The 19,577-nt window shown below is 44.5% G+C and overlaps 1 protein-coding gene across 16 annotated transcripts in view; it reads right to left on the bottom strand.

Annotated features, from left to right (window-relative positions):
• Positions 1 to 820: 820 nt before the first annotated feature.
• Positions 821 to 19,577, bottom strand: part of TENM3 (teneurin transmembrane protein 3) — a 2,735,422-nt gene continuing 2,716,665 nt past the window's right edge. For 10 of the 16 annotated variants that reach the window (XM_034959455.3, XM_057302221.2, XM_057302222.2 and 7 more), the window contains 4 exons: positions 14,392 to 14,688; positions 9,893 to 11,504; positions 7,062 to 7,192; positions 821 to 4,239 (listed from right to left, as the gene is read on the bottom strand). In XM_034959455.3, coding sequence (XP_034815346.2) covers positions 3,484 to 4,239; positions 7,062 to 7,192; positions 9,893 to 11,504; positions 14,392 to 14,688 — 2,796 coding nt within the window. In that variant the 3' untranslated portion in view covers positions 821 to 3,483. Of the gene's footprint in view, positions 4,240 to 7,034; positions 7,193 to 9,892; positions 11,505 to 14,391; positions 14,689 to 19,577 lie in introns of all 16 variants that reach the window. The other 6 variants (XM_063604002.1, XM_063604005.1, XM_063604003.1 and 3 more) reach the window with 1 other exon arrangement.

Here is a 19,577-nt window from a genome sequence, read left to right as displayed (position 1 = left end):
TATGTGTGGTGAATGTAAAGACAAATTTCACGGGATGTGGCAGCAGCATATCCCATATTCAGATTATTTTTTCTAAGGTATAATTTTTACCGGCACCATTTTTATTTGCATTTGTTCAGACATTACTTTTAAGGAAAAGAGTGTAGAGAAGGAAAGCAGTACTTCGCCTGTTTTTCTGGAATTCCGTTTTGATCATGTTAAAGTCTAATTCGAGGAGAAGAAAACAGACCAGTTTGCCAAGTGGAATGACCTGATTCTTGCTGGATCAACACGTTATGCAGTTGAGGTTGTCACTAGAAAGCAAGTGTGATGAAGTCTGCCTCTTCCGACTAAAATCAAAGCCCTGGCCTGCCGGCCAGAATTGCTGAACTAAGCATCCTCTAATCAGCCGGTCTATATGTAGATTTAGACATCTCCAGGAGGCTGCAAGCCTACCAGGCCCAAACTGATTATTCTAATCAAGTGTTTTAATTAAGCACACTTATTGCCAGGATCACAGGAATGAGGCCTGCTCTCAAGTAGTAATGGGTGGTATTTTTGTAAACTCTTCTTTACAGTTAGCGTGTTTGGCTTTGTGGGGGTGTGTTTACTGTTTTTCTAAAGTAGGCCATGGGAGAGTCCCCTGTGAAGTTCACTCTGCTGAGCCAGCAGTCTGGCCAATGGACAAAAAAAAAAAAAAAAAAAAAAAAAAAAGATACTACCAACTGGGTTGCAGATGAATCAATTCCCCAACAACTGCATCTATTTGCATCCTCCACGTTAAACACAAAAGCAATGCTGGCTAGCCCAAGACTTGAAAAAATATAAAAACACACACACATCGGGTTGGCTTTTATTGGAATGCCTAGATGCAATCTATAGTCATCCAGTTATGGAAAATTCAGGTCACATATAAAGTTAAGAAGGCAAATGAAAAGAACAATACAAATCAGACAAAATTTACATCTCAAAATATCATGAAAGCATTTTGACTGGCTTTGCCTAAAATACTTTGAATATCAATTTCTTTTTTGTAAGCTAATTCTTTTCATTATACAGTCCCCCACCCCCTCCCAACTCTTAGAAAAAGGTCTTTTGTTTACATATTCCCCAAGGTCACTATTTCTTGTAAAAGCATGTCCAGATCACAAGTCTTTTTAGAAAGAAATAGGCTCAGTATACCTACTAACAGGACACTAATTGGGTTGATTTGACTTCATCTAAAATAAGCACCCAGGAGATACTCCAAATCTGTTATTTATCGGTGCCCGAGTGAAGACCAGTCCACGTCAAGAAGAGGTTAAGACTCTGATCTCACTTCTGTCATGTGGCACAAGCTTTTCATGGTAATACATCAGAAACATGTCTGAGAATTTAGACTCAGAGCCTATTTCACCCAAAAGTACTTACAGCATGCTAAATACAGGCCTGCAGAAGTTCCACGGAACAGCACTGCAAATAACTAACAGTTAAAAAATAAAATGGAAAACAGAATCACGTTTATGTGGTTTGAAATCTCGTAGTTTTCTAAATTTGGGCTTCATAATACTTGACAAAGGATTTCCAGAATAAAAAATATTAATGCTAATCTGTGCTTTCATTCTAATAAAATATCAGCATTCATTAGAAGATTAATTACTTCGGTATGCTCTACCAAATACACGAAGACAGTAATAGCACTGATACTGTAAATTCAGTAGCTATTTTGAAACTTTCCCAGCCAATCATCTGTTTAATAAACACGCCTACTGTGCAATTTAGAGTATGTGATACATACAAAGCAGTTAGAAAATTATTTTCAATACATCACTTGAACCTTTATATTTACGACATGTTCACTTGCTATATTTTATCACCATTATACATAGAGGAAAACAGTGTGTACTATAGCTCAATGAACTGAGAAATATCTTCTAAAAATATTTTTGTGGCTGAATTTAGTGCTCAGGAAAGAGATTTGTCAGAGCTGAGCCGACACGGAAGTGCAGATGGCGGCTGGGCTCGTTCCCACACGCGTGCATGCATGTGTGCAGGAGGGCGCGGCTGTCAGTTCACTTCCAGCTGGATCTGCCACCCCCGGCTTCCCCGAGACAGAGCAGAGGCTGTCATTCAAACCAGCCCCCAAGATGGTTTGGTCATGTGGGCTTAGAGTAACCCTGACCGGCTCCATCTGGCTCACCCACCACTGCTCGGTTTCTGCTGTCTTTCCTAGATCTTAAGACACGTGTTTAGGATCACGACTACATCAGAACCTCTCCTCCTCCTGTTTCCCCAGCATCTGATGTGGTCTCTCCTCCATCAAGAGACAGAGCTTTGGAACAGTAACAACAGTAAAAACCCCGGGGTTAATTATAGCAACTCCCCATTGACTTGCAAGGTTGAGAGAGGGCCAGAGACCCCTTCCTCCCGTTTTTTCAATCTTCCCTTACATTCCACCAGCCCTAGTTGTCTACTGTGCCTCTCAGTTGACAATGCTGAGGACACTGGCCTGATGCGTGAGAGAGGGAAGAGAAAGGAGCTCTCTGATTCACCACCCACCTAGAATTGCACGGTCCTATCCATCTAGTGATAGAAGCTTGCACATTTTTTTCAACCTAATACAAAAATATTAACACTTCTGGACATTATAGGCATAAGTTGTTATATCTCTACAATATAATAATTTATACTGTACAGCTATAACAGATAACAAAAGGTGCAATCCTTTTAAAAAAATCACACAGTTCACATGTTTTTATCATTTTATTTTTAAGTATAAATTTTTAAACACTTTACATAAATTAACTCCTCTGAGACTAAGATTTGATGTACAGTAAATTGTAATTCATATAAAAATCCATAAACAACTTGTCTCACATAATTTACAAAAAAATCAGGATTTCCTTTGCTTATCAGTGACAAGGATTCTAGTTGCCAGTTTTTTCCCCGAAGGGAAACCACGTTAGCATTGTAAAATCCATTAATAAATCCCCGCCGCAGAAGTCACTGTGCCAATGTCCTTCTACAAAGCTGCACAGGGAAAGCAGTTGGGTTGTCTAGAAACAGTAACTTTGCCCCACATTGTAAAATGAACAGAGATAGCTATCACATCCTATGCAGACAGACTACTTCTTGTAAGCAAAGGTCGACAATTCGGGACTATTTGGAAACACTGTATACATTTTTTTTTCTTTTTTAAAGTTAGTTAAATACAGTGCCTAGAAGGAACAGACGGCCCAGCGCAAAAGGTCGAGGCCTTTGTCCTTGATGATTTTTTTCTCCTCTGGCTACGTTCAGCCCGACTGAGTGCAGCGCTATGCATATGTAAACATATTCGTTAAAGCCGATCACCTTTAAGGTCATTCAGAAACAAGCGGTCCTTGTTTTCGCGGTGTGGGCGTGGGTCGTAACAGCAGTCTCATTCTCCCGGGAGGAAGGCTCTTGGGCGTTGGAGAGTCCCACTCGGGTTGTGCCACAGGACAATGTGAGCAGGGCGTGAGCGGCTCGGCGGGCGCGGCCCGGGCGTTACCTCCTGCCGATCTCGCTCTGCCGCAGGAACTGGATGTTGTTGGCGCTGTCGGCCAGCTCGGGGTACTGCTCCACCGAGAGTACGTAGTACCCGTCGTAGCCCTGCACCTTGCCGGCGCTCAGCAGCTGCCGCTTCTCGCCCTCCGTCCAGAGGCGCGCGCCCTCCTCGCCGTCGCGCACGCGCTGCTGCTCGCGCGCCCAGGCCCGGGCGAGCGCGCGCTGCCGCGCCTGCTCCAGGATGCGCGCCTTCTCCTCGTCCAGGGTCATGCCGTAGCGCACGTGCAGCGCCAGCGCGCCGAACTGCATCTCCACGTCCGCGAACCTGCGCGTCCTGCCGTTCACCACCGTGGTGGACTGCGACACCGTCACGTTGATGCCGTTCTCCAGCGCCTTGCGGCCGCTGGTCAGCCGCAGCGTGCCCAGGTCGCTCTCGGGCGTGGTGGTCTTGATGAAGTAGTGCGTGTCCTTGCCCTCGATGGTGAAGTGCAGGTTCTCCAGGTAGAAGGCGTTGTTGAGCACGGCCGCCACCTTGATGCAGTCCTCGTTGGCGATGTTGAGCACGTTGGTCTGCACGCGGCCCTGGCTGACGGCCAGCATGACGCCCTTGCCGATCAGCGACTTGACCGTGGCGAACCACAGCCAGGACTGCGCGCCGCCGGCCCGGCGCCGGCTCACCTGCACCTCGGCCATCTTCCCCAGCGACAGGAAGGCCTTGGCCTGCCGCGCCACTTGCTGCTGGACTCCGAAGATGGGCTGCGGGCGAAACACAAGAGGGGGCGCGTCAGAGGCGGCCGGGAGCCTCCCCACTCCTGACCCACACACGGGACTCTGGGGGCAGCGCCGGGGCATGCATGGAAGCCCCGGGGTCCTTCCCTGACCAGAAGGCTGGCAGCCCGGGTGGAGGAAGCACTCGAGATCCCTCCCGCTCAAGGTGATCCCGATGCTTTGGAACCCCCAAATGGCTCACTCATCGTGGATCACTTTAAAGCTTTCTTCGTTTCTAACATGGGAAAAATAATCCTGTTTCTTGCTTTTCTCTTACAGTTTCTAGATGCTCTTTTCCCACGCCCACCCCACGTGGGGAACCCAGCTCATCCGGCTCTGCATGCTCGTAGCTTTCTCCACAGGAGGCTGAGAAGCCACCAAACACAGAGAGGGATCTGAACGGCTGGGGATACTTAGTGCCGATCACAGGGCCCCGCTTCGTATGCTTTGAAATGCTTGTATTTAAGTCAACTGTGTCCCCTCTCCTGGCAGAGTTTTCAGCTGAAGATGGTGAGTGTAACCGCAGAACTGAAATGTACAGGGATGAGTGGACGGTGGGGCAGCTGGAGATGATATTTGTTACTTTAGGAAAACAATTATTTTTCTCAGACTTAGGGACAGTGGACCGTCTAGATTGGCAAATGTTTTAAATTGGGGGCATCTTAACTCAGTCATTTCTTATACCACCAGATGTTTGTCTGGCCATTGTTTCCCAAATGAAAACATCTGTTTCATTTGCGGCAATGAAAGAAACAGTTGTTTTTCTGTACTTGGGGCAGCCTCAGTGTCTTTGCCCACGATTTCCTATGCTGTCCTTATGGTGCACTTCTTTTGACAGAGAACTTGAACCATATTTAAAAGGCTGCTTAGGAAAAGAGCTGGCAAGTCCATTTGTACAGTTAGATGTAGGTGTTTTCAGGCATGTTGGAAAGTCATACACAATTAGGAAGTGCATGTTCAAATGCATTAGGAAACTTCGGTATGTCTTCATGCCACTGTATCAGTGTAGACAGTCATGCACTGCTTAACCGCAGGGAGGCATTCTGAGAAATGTGGCAGTAGGCCATTTCATCCTTGTGTGAACATCATAGCGGGCACTTACACAAACCTAGATGGTGTAGCCTACTGCACACGTAGGCTGTATGGGATGGCCTATGGCTTCTAGGCTGCAAACCTGAATACGGTGTGACTGTACTGAATACTGCAGGCAACTGTACCACCATGGTAAGTACTTGTGTATCTAAACATAGAAGAGGTACAGTAAAAACAGTGTTGGCAGAGCCCGGTGGCTCATGCCTATAATCCTAGCACTTCAGTAGGTGGAGGCAGGAGGAACGCTTGAGACCAGGAGTTCAAGACCAGCCTGTGCTACGCAGGGAGACTCTTATCTCTACAAAAAATAAAAAATTAGCTGGGTGTGGTGGCACGTGCCTGTAGTCCCAGATACTTGGGAGCCTGAGGTGGGACTATCGCTTGAGCCCAGGAGGTCAAGGCTGCACTCCAGCCTGGGTGACACAGTGAGACCCCATTTCAATTTTTAAAAAATATATGATATTGTAATCTTATGTGATCACCACCTTATACAAGGTCTGTCATTGACCAAAATGTAGCACACACACGACTATATTTGTAACTTATGAAAAAGGAATTGCTTTTATATTAGGTATGAGACAACAAAAAACAGGTACTGGTACTGTAGATAGCCTGTGTGTGTGTTAACCATGGCTGCCTCTTCTCTTTGTTTTCATTGAAATGATAGGAAATTGCTCAAGGGGTGGTTGGGAATTAATCGTCCTAAGAAAGTCTGCACTGTCTTCTCCTTATGATCATGGAGTCACCCAGTTTCTCCATCTCTAATTATTCTTACTGTAAGCTGGAAATTCTGGTGTTTTGCCGTGCATTCCTTTCTGGTCTCTGGTGGGGATTAGAAGTACCACTTTCTGAAGCGGCAGCTTTGACTTTGCAATTTTCTATTATATTTCTTTATTTCTTATAATGGTTACAGGCCTCTTGATCTGTTATTCTCAGGAAAATTCCATAAACCTTCCTGGTTGTAGGTGGAGCCTTACCAGAGGACATTGATTTTTATTTTTAATCTTTTCCTATGAAACACTTAATTAATTAATTATTTTTTTTTTGAGACGGAGTTTCGCTCTTGTTGCTCAGGCTGGAGTACAATGGCGTGATCTCGGGTCACTGCAACCTCCGCCTCCCAGGTTCAAGTGATTCTCCTGCCTCAGCCTCCCGAGTAGCTGGGATAACAGGCATGCCCCACCATGCCGGGCTAATTTTGTATTTTTAGTAGAGATGGGGTTTCTCCATGTTGGTCAGGCTGGTCTCGAACTCCCGACCTCAGGTGATCCGACCTCCTCGGCCTCCCAAAGTGCTGGGATTACAGGCGTGAGCCACCTCACTCGGCCGAAACACTGTTAATTTTTAAAGAAGTTGAACCTTGTGGCATTGTTTGTGGTTTGCTAATTTGTAATATGAGTTCCCTGCCCTTTTGTTTATTGTATTTTTGCCTTCAGGTCCATGCTTTCTTGGGGTTCTTTTTAGAAACCCAGCACTCGAAAGTGAGCTTCTGCATTTCTATGTTTTCACTGGCATTGCTGAAAACATATTTAAGCCTGTTTAACAGGCCTCTGGTTTGTTGAACACAAATGCAGAGGAAGTGTTGTTTTTTTTCCCTAAAACAGTCAAAAAGTTAAAAACTGTCTTTGGTACAGTTTTCACAAGGGCAGTTTGATTAGATATGGGTAGATAAGACACAAGCTACTTATCACCTTTCCGTAGGTCTTTCTGTTTCTTACCGGTACATCATCCCACTGCTGACTCTTCACAAGTTCGTAAGAAGGTTCTGTTAAATCAAATTTGGGAACAGGGAATCCAGGAATAGCATTGTGCAGATGGAAACCAAATGTCACCAGCCAGCTGTTAACATCTAGGAGAAGAATGTTCAAAATGAAAGGTGTTGGAGTTTGTTTTGTCCTTTCATACATTTAAATTCTTACCTTAAAAAGAAAATCCAATTTCACAATTAATAATCTGAAAAAGAGCACCTGTTTGCTTTCGTCCTACAAATCTAAACCTACTGTTTTTAGACATGAAGATGGTAACCTTCACAGCAGAACTATGGCAAATGCTACGAAAAATGCGAGTAATAGGTGCTCAGACAGACTGGGTAAGCCAACAGTCCTGCTAAGTAAGTTGCAGCCTGTGCTAGTAACAGTGATAGCAAAGGTAAGAACAATGCACAGCAGCAGGAGAGAGACATACTTGTAGAAAACAAACGAAATTTATTTTGTAGTTGGTCAAGGCTGGTCTCAAATAGAAGTTGTGTGTTATTAGCTCTCCAAAGCGATTGCCCAAGGATATGCGGACTTCCACAACCCATTTTCTATTAATAAAACCCCTAAATTGAGAGTATTAAAATCAACAGTTGATTCTTAATCAAAGATGAATGCTGAAAGCTGGCAAAACTGGCCAAGGGCACAGAAGTCCTGATTACCATCAGTTGTGACTTCAAAGGCTCACTGTGTACAGGTGGAGACAAACTTTTTGGGGAAAGAACCTGGAAACCTTTAAAATGGTATTTTAAAATATTGCCATGTGACTCCAAAAGCCATTAAGCTCAGAATAAGGCTTTTATTCTATTCTGGAGGTTATAATGTTACAGAACTACTCAGCAGGCTTGCAGCTTTATGAGTACGGTTGGGTGTAGATTATTTTATATATTAAGCACATTGCTGGAAAATTTGAAATTGCATTTCACCTAATATATTTTATGCTGTTCCATCTCTCTTTTGATGTTTTTCAGAAAATGCTGCTATGGCATTCCCTGCAGTCCACGTTGCTAGGAGAGGATGAATTCAGGAGCTGTGAGCTTTCCAGACTTTCAGTCAGCCCCTGTCAACACCCCTTAAATAACCAGTGGTAAACTGCCTGTCAGAATGATGGAGAGCCACTTGATTCCCATTTCCTTCTCTAGGGCACAGACTCTCACCTCATTGCCAGGCTGGCAGGTCATTCATCCAGGCATCATATGGCTATAAAACCAGTGGTATTCTTTCTATTTGAAATGGGGTGGTAGTAGTGGTGGTGGGGAGACATAAATCCTAAGTGGTTCACACAGGATGCAAAGTGACACAATTTGTGTGTATGTAAGAGTGTATATGAGTTTGGGGGCAAAAATTCTGTTACTCTGAACAATGTCTGCATAACAGTGAAAATCAGAGGGCCGTAAGTATTGAAAAGTACTGCCAAAATAATGGGGTTTGAAGGCAGATGTGTATTGAAAAACCCTGAATGAGAATAAGGGTGCTGCTGAATCAGGAGGCAGAAAGGAGGGACTTTCAGCTGGTTCACATGGAAGAGATATGAAATGCTTTAGACAGTCTGGAAAGGTAGGAAGCAGATGTGAAATGAACAGGGGGCAACCTGTTGAGAGCTGTTTTGAGAACTGAGAGAACAGACATCTCAGTATGCCTCAAATATTGAGCTAGAAAAGAGGCAGCCTAAAGGAGCATCTAACACAAGCCAAAACAAAACCAAAATACCTTAAATCAAGCCCCAAAAAAAGACAACAGGAAAGAACCTTCCTCCTGGAAATATAAATGTGGTAGAGGGGTTAATGATGGTGCTGTATATCAGGAATGGAAGGTAGGAGCAGCAGGATTCAGAATTCTTGGAGTAGAGGTTGAGTGAAGAAGTCAGCTCACTAAAGGGAACTAGAGTAATGCTTGCAAGGACCTTGTCTGTTTCACATGCTGGTTGTTCCATGGTGGCAGAAGTGGGATCTGATGTTCTACATCTTGCATAACTAAAAAGGTAGCATGCACTAAACTTGGAAAGATCTTAAATCTGTACCCTGAAAATTATCCCACATTCGTGGAAAAATTAGTATGCCTATTAGTATTGTCACCATGCAAGAACTGCACTGGCAATGAAGACAGTGATGTAAGAAGACAGAAGTGAGTCCAGACACAGGATCCATTGTCTAAGCAACTGATGGGAGAAATGGCTTCGTGACTGTCCTGAGGCAATGGTGGTGAGGCAGGAATTAAACACCTCCCAGGGATGAAATGGTGTCACCTTGTATTGTGTTTCACCTTAATTATCTCCATGAGAACGTCACACATGTATTAAAAAAACCCAATGTGACACATTCGTAAGGTAGTTACTATCTGTTGCAGAATTTCATGTATTATATTTGTGCCCTAAGTTAGCCATTATTATCCCAATTTTATAGTTAAGGGAATGGAAACTCAAAAAACATATGGCTTGCTTACAGAGCTACACAACTTGTGGGAGAGGAGCTGGGATTGGGACTCCAATTTTGGGACTCTGTGTTCATCATGTTTTTTGGTCCCCCATGTTCCCCTTCTTTAAATGACTGGGTACATCTCATTTCAAAAACTTGTGGCCTTGGGCAATGGCAGGCAGAATAGGAAGTAACTATGTCTCATTTTCCCTTTGTGATTTCTCTATGGTTCCATAAAGAAATAAACACATTTAAAAGGTTAGCCATTTGACTTTGCCTGAGTAAAGTATAAAGTTTTTTAAAAAAGCATTTCCAGTTATTTTGTGTATTAATCTAATGATGGTAGTCCTCCAGCTCTTGGGAAGGAATCAAAATGCTTACCTGTGATGTAATCTTTCACGTCATGGATTTTGCTTGCAGGGTTGTTATTCCTAAACATGTACAAGTTAAAAGGAGCTGGGTCCTTCCCGATTCTTTTCCAGATTTCTATGTCAGGTGTTGTCCACCGTCCTGCCAAAATGTCATAATCTCTTTCTCCAAAGTGGATTAATTTGGTGAGTGGGTCATACAGGCCACCATGAAATCCAATTACCAGTTGAAAGTCAATATTAGAGTCAAAATAGATTTCACCATATGCAGTGTACTGAATCTGTTTCAGCATAAGCCCATTGCTACTGAACACAGCCAATGGTGTCCCTGTGTTATCTGATGCAATATAGAATTCATCCCCACTGCTGATTTCCATGGCAAAAAGATGTCCTTGGAGATCATAATACAGGGAGGTAATTTCTGAACTCGAATGGTTGTAGACATGAGTAATCCTAGTGGGATAAGTTAAGTCAGCATAAAAAAACTGCAGGTGCTGTCCTAGACTGGTTTTGCTAGAAACACGCCTTCCCAGGCCGTCATAACGGTAGATCACTGTCCAGCCACTGCCTTTACTGTAAACTCGAGTTAGAAGCCCCTTGGAGCTATATTCAAAGATTTCCGTGCCCCTTTGACGTAGGAAACCATCTTCATCCAACCGATATTGAACATCACCCAGTCGAGTGATTCTGTCTCGCAGGTCATAGCGAAGGGGTGTCAGACGCGCACTGTTACTTGGGTTCAGTAAATGGAGGTTTCCATTCAGATCGTAGTTGTACCGCCACATTATCTTTTCATTGAGGTAAACTGTTTGGAGCTGTCCATCAACATCATATTCATAAGCATATTTGGTGGTGTTGGCAAAGGGCCCTATTTTAATCTCTCTCTTGGTTACCCGACCCATGTTATCATACTGAATTGTAATCCAGTACATGAGCGACCTGAATATCTCATATTGAATCTCCTTGATACGGCCATGAGCATCAAAGTGCTTCGTATAGGTCATTACAGCTGTAGAAATGATCTGGTTAATATCATAATATATAACTCCAAACTTTCCAAACTGCTCAACTTTGCCAGAAATGTCATCAAACTGATACAGATCAATAGGCAGTGGAGTTTCATTGATCACACCCTGCATGCTGGTCACTCGAAAGCTGTTGTCATAGCTATAGTCAAATCTTGCATTTACCATCCCATCTTCACTAAAGCGGAAAATCTGCCTGTCAATCAGGGGACCAATTTGCCTGTATCTAATGGTGCAAATAAAACCGTCACTCTGGAGGTTTACTGTCTTTAGGACTCCTGCTGTTTCATCGTAGGTAAAACTGACTCTCGTGCTATCATATAAAATTTCTGAGAGCCTAGTCTGCCTTCTGTATTTGAATAAGACCCTCCGACTTGTACCCAAGAAAGCTGTTTGCAGAAGCAGCCCCTCCTCGTTGTAGTCCGTGATGATGGAGGCGTTGCTTTCCGGGGGGTTGTATATGTTGCGGTAGTAGCCAATGGATCGGATGGTCTGCATGGTGTGGCGAGCCACACTGGGCATCGTGATGGCAGACAGGCGGTCCCACATATCGTATTCGAAGATGTACTGCCGCTGGCTATGAAGCAGAAGAACCATGGACTGTAAAGACAGAACATACTGTTACTCAGTGTTTGTGAACGGGAGCTGCAAAAGCAGATTTAGTGACCACAGATGCACAGAAACATTCCACTAGAGAAAATGATTTTCATTTTAATTGAGTTATCCTTGACCTTGCGTGTTGTTAACGTTTCTCTGCCTAATTTGCTTGGATGCTTAATTGTGAGGGGTTCTGCAATTAGTGGCTCGAGATTCACAATGTGCTGCCTGTCACGATGGTACCATTATTTTCCCAGACATTCATAGCCAACCAGCAGATTTGTCAATGGATCTGGATTAGTCATAATACAGGCATGATCAAAGCTGCTTTACAGACAATATTTTGAGGAGAAAAGAGCATATGGGGAATGCAGTTCTATCCATAATTAGCAATTATTTAGTAAGGTGGCTTTCTCCCCCTCATTTGAGTGAAGAACCACTCAAATCATGTTTAATTTCTAGTGTACTTGGGGGAGGGGCAAAGCATTCACGATATTATTGTATAAAGACATAAAATTAGCCAAAAATGGATAAAGTGTATACAAAGCATCGACACCAAAACATATTGTGAAATTAATCACATGGTGAATGGGAGCTATAAATGCCCTTAATAGAAATACTATATATACACATACAGGCAAATTGTTACAAGGCATCCGTACTGACAATAAAATCTCCTTTTCTTTCTGTGGATACCAAATCCGATTTGTATCTCAGGAGCAATAAGGATGGTTTCTGGACTACATACTGCTTTGGTGCTAAATTATGAAATGAGTAAATGTATTAAAAGTGAATTCTATTTCATGAGCCACTGCCGAAAGACAAATGACAGTTACTAGGCCAACAAATGTGAGAGACGGTCATCCCAGGCTGGTTAAGTGAAGCTCAGCAGTAACACAGGGCCGTGGGTGACTCTTCCCTCTGAGGAAGCTTCCTCTAACCCGCTGGGCCAAATGGAACATCATTGGCACAGGGGGGATGTGGAGCTTGGGAGCCCTGCTGGGACTTCTCCTTTGCCTGACTTCAGCTTCTGTAGAAGCTCCTCTTTGGGCAGACCCAGGGGCAATTTTTGCGTGCAGGTTGTGTAGTAAATGTCCTGAGAATTGGTCCTAATAGTTTGCATTGTTCCAAGGAAAGCTTGGACTTTGCTGAATTCACATGAATACCTACTTCTGGAATCATCTGAAGTCATATTTGATGCTGGTCTGTAAAATATTACTTGTTTTGCTGTGAGTAAGTTTTGGCTTAGTGCACCTAGCCCAGTAAGAACGTCGAAATAGTCTGGGTGGATTTGATGGGTTTTGGGAGAGACGATGAGAAAGATCTGTCTGTTGTCTTTTCTGATCCTCCTGGATGCATGCAGGTGATCCTGGTCACTGCCTTTGTCATTCTGTGACAGCGGCTCTTCTCAATGATATGCTCCTGGGCTCCCTCTAAACATTTCCCAGTGCCATTATGATCACTACTATACATTTCAAGGGTTGTGCTTATATGTTTCTGTTATTCTTCTCTGTAATGCACTGAATTTAAATTGGGAAAACTGCTCCAGAATGAAGCCATGATCCTCTCCCACTTAGAAACATTGCCTTAGGGGCTGTCATCTAACAGGTGTGGTTCATTGTCTCAAGGGTGAGTCTCTTCTAATGAGAGCAGATAGGTGAGTTTGCAAGAGGACAGATTGGCCATGAGGGTCCTAGCTGGACGCATCCCAGAGGTGGGGGGCTGCTGTAAGAGAGGTAGCATCCTACAGTGAGCTTTGGAACTGAAACTGGTTCTCAGGAAGAGTAGCCTGTGCAGGCGCCAGCTGGAATTAGTTGGGATGGCTCAGGGTTCAGGGGGTTAGGTTTAGACTGAGCCATTCCCCAGGGCACCTCTGGTAAAGAACAAGATTGTGTGAGGGGAGCACAGTGACAACGTGGATGTGATGTGATTTATTTGGGTGACAAGAGTTCCTCTGTGCAACGTTCCAGTCAGGAGGGGTGGAACAGTAACTGCCGAGTAGAGTGTGTAGCACGCGCTGCTGGGTAACAGGTGGTGCCATGCTCTGGGGTCTGAGAGCTACCGGAACTCAAAACAGAATCATTTTCTAGGGCGAACTTTTGTCTCAAAGGCAAATGAAACATTCCATGAATATGCTTTTCGGTGGATATTTCTTAAGAAAGGAATTACATGGAGATTGTTCTTTCCTTTTTCTTCCCTTTCTTTTACTTTCATTTCCTCTGACCCCAGTCAGTACCCCAAGCCGCACAGCATACAACTTAGCATTTTGCACACGTGTAATTCTAAGTCTCCATTTTTGATACTATGTATAGTTCTCAAGAATGGAAAACAGCCTAATCTAGGAGGCTTACCCTTTTATATGTAGAAGAAAGGAAAGATGCCACAGAGTACCCGAAAGTGTGGCTTTCTAAGAAAATCGCCTCTTTTGGTTAATAATGCATAACTAGGATCTACATGCTTTTTATGATTATGTTGAAGCTCTGCCAGGAATAACACAAAGCTGACAGCTTTAACTGTGCTAATGTAAGGCTCTCTCTTAAATGAAAGAGCTAGCACAAAAATTATTTACAAGCGACTTACATGCTCGAGGTCTAATTTGTGAATGTTGTCAATGTGTAAGCTTGGCAGGTGGACAACGTTAATGCTTATTTGTTTACATCATAAATCACTTAAAAGGGTCTCAGACAGTAGAACTTAACTAAGGAGAAACTACTTTGCTAATGCAGAAATTCATCATCGCTGTGCCAATGTGACTTCCGTATTGATACTTCGAATAATAAATGGAACTCAGTCATGTGCCACTGTTTTTTTTCCCCCTTAGTGCTCTGGATGATTGCTGAAAACTGTGAATTGTCCTTTCCCTATTGTTGAGCTTAGTTTGCAGACATACCTTTTCTAAATATGTGTAACTCCATGTTTTACCATCAGCAAAGACCCGAGACACGATCCTCCCCTGTCCGTCATAATCTACTTTCTCGCTAGTGGTGCCTCGCTGGATGCTGGCAATTTGACCTGTGGATGAATAGGTGACATTGACGGCCATCAGCTTGCTGCTTGGCAGCCAGAGAGTCGGGTGCCCAGACGTGTCGTAGGCGATCCTCAGTAGAAATTTACGGTGGTCGTCATAGATCTTTTCTGTCTTTGTTGTTCGATCAAAGTCAACTGAAAGGAGGTTTCTGCCATTAACCTGTTACAACACCAACAAGATGATAAAATAAATCATGTTATTCCAACACCGGAGTCCCCAGTATTGTTTAAACACCATTTACGATGATTGATTCTCTTTGTCAGTAAATTAACTTAGCAACTTCTTGGGTACAAGTGCAAGGCAGTAGATTAACTGCTCTTTTAAAATGTTTTATTAAGCAGAAAGACAGCCTGGCATTTGTTCAAAACCATTTCAATTAAATTTTGTAAACTAAAGCAACGGATAAGAAAAATACCAAAATGTATTTGTCTTAAAGTTTGTTCAGACGCTCTAAAGGTGATAAACATGACACCTATTCATATGACTCCAAGCTCCTCCCCCAAAAGACACTGGAAAATAATTGCTTAGTAAATTAATCATGGCTACATTAAATAAAACACAGCGGTTAATGTGACTCTGGCCCTTTGAAGAGCAGTTAAGTAGAAGTTGGAACCCACATTACTGTAAATTATTAATGAGTTTCAATAGCAGCAGGTTATAAACAAGATCATTGCTTTTGGCCCAGTGCTGCAACGTCACAGTTTTTTGAGAAGGCGTCTTTCTTTGGAGAAGGTCTGGTTAACTGGAAGGGACTTCAGAGTCCTTCACTAACACATACACATGATCCGAATATTGTACTTATCTGACAAATTCAGCACCGTGTGTTGTCATAGAGTCTCTGTGGCTAGGTGCCACGTCCAGAGCCTTGGACTAAATCTGGCTGTTACCGTCTGCCATCCGAGGCATACACAACCCAGCCTTCATTATTGCAATAGAAATGTGGTCCCGATTAAATTCTACTTTACCAATAGTCTCCAGTGTTTGCAGGGTGTGAACCTCTGAAGGGCAGAGACCATGGCCTATCCATTCTCTGGTCTTCTACAGCACCTTTGTGGGAGGGGTGGCTTGTACATTCCAAAATGCTCATTAACTGTTTTGATTGTTAAAAATTAAATGGGAAAATCTTAATTTTATATTAAGCTAGAATAACCATATTCTAGCTAGAACCTTCAAAATGGACAGATCCAGCTGACCAATTTTACACACACACACAACCACTCACGTTTATATATAAATATATGTGTATATACATACATCATATATATTTGTAAAATTTGGAATAAAACTGCCTTTTGCATTCTATCATTCACATTAAACATGTCTCATGCAAAAATAATCCTTAAGCTTAAACTTTTCCTATTGGCTGTTCAAGGGGAGTATGGTGAAGTCCGTGGAATGGCAGCTCGATAAGCTAAAAAGAAATGATGTTGAGGGTGGGAAGCACCCAGAGAGCTGATTTACAAAATATAAGGAGGCAGAGCCCTGGAGAGAAATCACATCTTTTTTTTTTTTTTTTTTGAGGTGGAGTTTTGCCCTTGTCGCCCAGGCTGGAGTACAGTGGTGCGATCTTGGCTCAGTGCAGCCTCCGCCTCCCGGGGTTCAAGCCATTCTCCTGCCTCAGCCTCCCGAGTAGCTGGGATTACAGTCGCCCGCCACCACACCCAGCTAATTTTTGTATTTTTAGTAGAGATGATGGGGTTTCACCATGTTGGCCAGGCTGGTCTCAAACTCCTGACCTCAGGTGATCCACCCGCCTTGGCCTCCCAAAGTGCTGGGATTACAGGTGTGAGCCACTGAGCCTGGCCTAGAAATTACACCTTAACTTTTCAGTTCTATCAGCTGATGTGGGCAAAAACCCCACAACACTGTGTCACAGCAGATAGTCTGGAGTGGTGGTTGGGGGAGGAACCCAAGAGTCCGAAGCCTGATCTGTAGACCTGAAGCAGCCTGACCTTGGCTTTCAACCCCTCTGAGTCTGTTTTGTCCATCTGTAAATAAAGAGGTTGGCCTAGATCCCTTAGGCTCTGTCTTTCAGTGAGTTTTATTTGATTCTGACCAGCCAGCTGGAGGCTTTCTGAGCTTCCATGCGGAACTGTCTGCATATCAGTTGCTCCCTGCCTTATGTGAATTTTGTGAAACTTTATGAGTTGAGCTTTGTAGAATACTTTGTGTACCTTGGAAAGAAGCTACCAGCTAATGTTACAAATATATATTTTAAAGTCTGTAGAAATATTTGATATCAAAGTGATAAATGGCAGAATCAAGTTCTTCAGCTTATACCTGCACTCCATTTTTGGATGCCTCAAGAAGAGGTTTTGCACAATTTAAATGGTTTTCTTAGGGGCTCTTGAGTGCCTGTGATTGTGTTTTGAAAGGAAAAAATATCCTGAATGTTTAAGGTTGCCCTTTTTTTCTTCCTTAGATTATCCCGGGCTTTGGAGGAACTACAGAAGACTGACTGTAGCTTCCAGGGACAGTGCTGCCATGTTATTATTGCCCATGTGTTTGCATTTTCCATGGCATTCATTTTAATTTGTATTAATTCTTTACTGCTTCCTGGACCCTCCTTCATCTCTGCAGTATTTCCTCTGGTTGGAGTATGGGAAATCTGGACCACAGAGTGGGTATGATGTGCTGCTGTAGGGAGACAGGCATGGAACCCCATGCTGCTCGGGCTTCTGATTTCTTTTTTTTTAGACGGGGTCTCACTCTGTCACCCAGGCTGGAGTGCAGTGGTGCAATCCTGGCTCACTGAAACCTCCTCCTCCAGGTTCAAGCAATTCTCCTGCCTCAGCCTCCTGAGTAGCCGGGATTACAATCATGTGCCACCATGTCTTGCTAATTTTTGTATTTTTAGTAGAGACGGGGGGTCTCACCATGTTGGCCAGGCTGGTCTTGAACTCCTGACCTCAGGTGATCCACCCGCCTCGGCTTCCCAAAGTGCTGGGATTGCAGGCGTGAGCCACTGTGCCCAGCCCTGGCTTCCGATTTGCACCTTTGGTTTGTGAGTGTGGCTAGGCGACACCAAAACACCCAGATGCAAGTCAGATGATGCCATCACTGTGTGTGCCTTGGACAAGCACCTGGAGGCAGTGAGACCCAGCATCTGGACAGAAGGTATGATTTTTCTTTTATCCAGACAAATACTGGATGCCGTGCCTTTCTTGTATCCTCAAACCAAAGTAATGAGGAATGAGTTAGAATGTGGCTATGTTTTTTCCCAAATTCCCAACACAAGCCAAGGCTTTAACCATTCTTACTGTTTCCAGACACCGCTCTCTGTTATTCAGTATGGAACATTTCAAAAGATACTAACAGCTCTCATGTTTTTCACCCCCTTGCCATGCCTGGACCTTCTCCTTTGGGTGTTGTGAACAAAAGAGCAGACAAGGGGCACCTGCATTCCAGGACATGGTCTTGCTTCACCACATCTTTATGATGTCAGGGCAACTTTTCAAGTCTTTTTTTGTTTTGTTTTGTTACAGTCATAAAGTACCAGCATTATTCCAGGCTTCGGTGGCTTTTTTTTTTTTTTTTTTTCTTGAGACAGGGTCTGGCTGGGACACCTAGGCTGGAGAGCAATAGTGTGATCTTGGCTCACTGCAGCCCCGACTGTCTGGACTCAAGTGATCCTCCCACCTCAGCCCCGTGAGTAGCTGAGACGAGAGGCGTGCGCCACCACGCCTGGCTAATTTTTGTATTTTTAGTAGAGACAGGGTCTCCCCATGTTGCCCTGGCTGGTCTCAAACTCCTGGGCTTAGGTGATCCACCCACCTCAGCCTCCCAAAGTGCTGGGACTACAGGTGTAAACCACTGCGTCTGGTCTTCTGGTAGCCTTTTAATAAATATTTTTAATTATTAAAAATATCAGGTTAAGACCGGGAGGGGTGGCTCATGTTTGTAATTCCAAGATTTCGGGAGGCTGAGGCAGGCAGATCACTTAAGGTCAGCAGTTTGAGACCAGCCTGGGCAACATGGTGAAATCCTGTCTCAAATACAAAAATTAGCCAGGTGTGGAGGTGCCTGTAGTCCCAGCTACTTGGGAGCCTGGGGTGGGAGGATCACTTGAGCCTGTGAAGTCGAGGCTGCAGTGAGCCAAGATCACACTACTGCACTCCAGCCTGGGCGTCCCAGCAAGACCGTGTCTCAAGAAAAAAAAATATGGGGGAGGAGCCAAGATGGCCGAATAGGAACAGCTCCGGTCTACAGCTCCCAGCGTGAGCGACGCAGAAGACGGGTGATTTCTGCATTTCCATCTGAGGTACGGGGTTCATCTCACTAGGGAGTGCCAGACAGTGGGCGCAGGCCAGTGGGTGCGCGCACAGTGCGCGAGCCGAAGCAGGGCGAGGCATTGCCTCACTTGGGAAGCGCAAGGGGTCAGGGAGTTCCCTTTCCGAGTCAAAGAAAGGGGTGACGGACGCACCTGGAAAATCGGGTCATTCCCACCCGAATACTGCGCTTTTCCGACCGGCTTAAAAAACGGCGGACCACGAGATTATATCCCGCACCTGGCTGGGAGGGTCCTACGCCCACGGAATCTCGCTGATTGCTAGCACAGCAGTCTGAGATCAAACTGCAAGGCGGCAGCGAGGCTGGGGGAGGGGCGCCCGCCATTGCCCAGGCTTGATCAGGTAAACAAAGCATCGGGGAAGCTCGAACTGGGTGGAGCCCACCACAGCTCAAGGAGGCCTGCCTGCCTCTGTAGGCTCCACCTCTGGGGGCAGCGCACAGACAAACAAAAAGGCAGCAGTAACCTCTGCAGACTTAAATGTCCATGTCTGACAGCTTTGAAGAGAGCAGTGGTTCTCCCAGCACGCAGCTGGAGATCTGAGAACGGGCAGACTGCCTCAAGTGGGTCCCTGACCCCTGACCCCCAAGCAGCCTAACTGGGAGGCACCCCCCAGCAGGAGCACACTGACACCTCACACGGCAGGGTATTCCAACAGACCTGCAGCTGAGGGTCCTGTCTGTTAGAAGGAAAACTAACAAACAGAAAGGACATCCACACCAAAAACCCATCTGTATATCACCATCATCAAAGACCAAAA

This window comes from Pan paniscus, chromosome 3, assembly GCF_029289425.2.
Source record: "Pan paniscus chromosome 3, NHGRI_mPanPan1-v2.0_pri, whole genome shotgun sequence".
Taxonomy (NCBI): Eukaryota; Metazoa; Chordata; class Mammalia; order Primates; family Hominidae; genus Pan; species Pan paniscus.
Note: the sequence above shows the minus strand (reverse complement) of the source record. Positions and strands in the feature narration are given on the sequence as shown.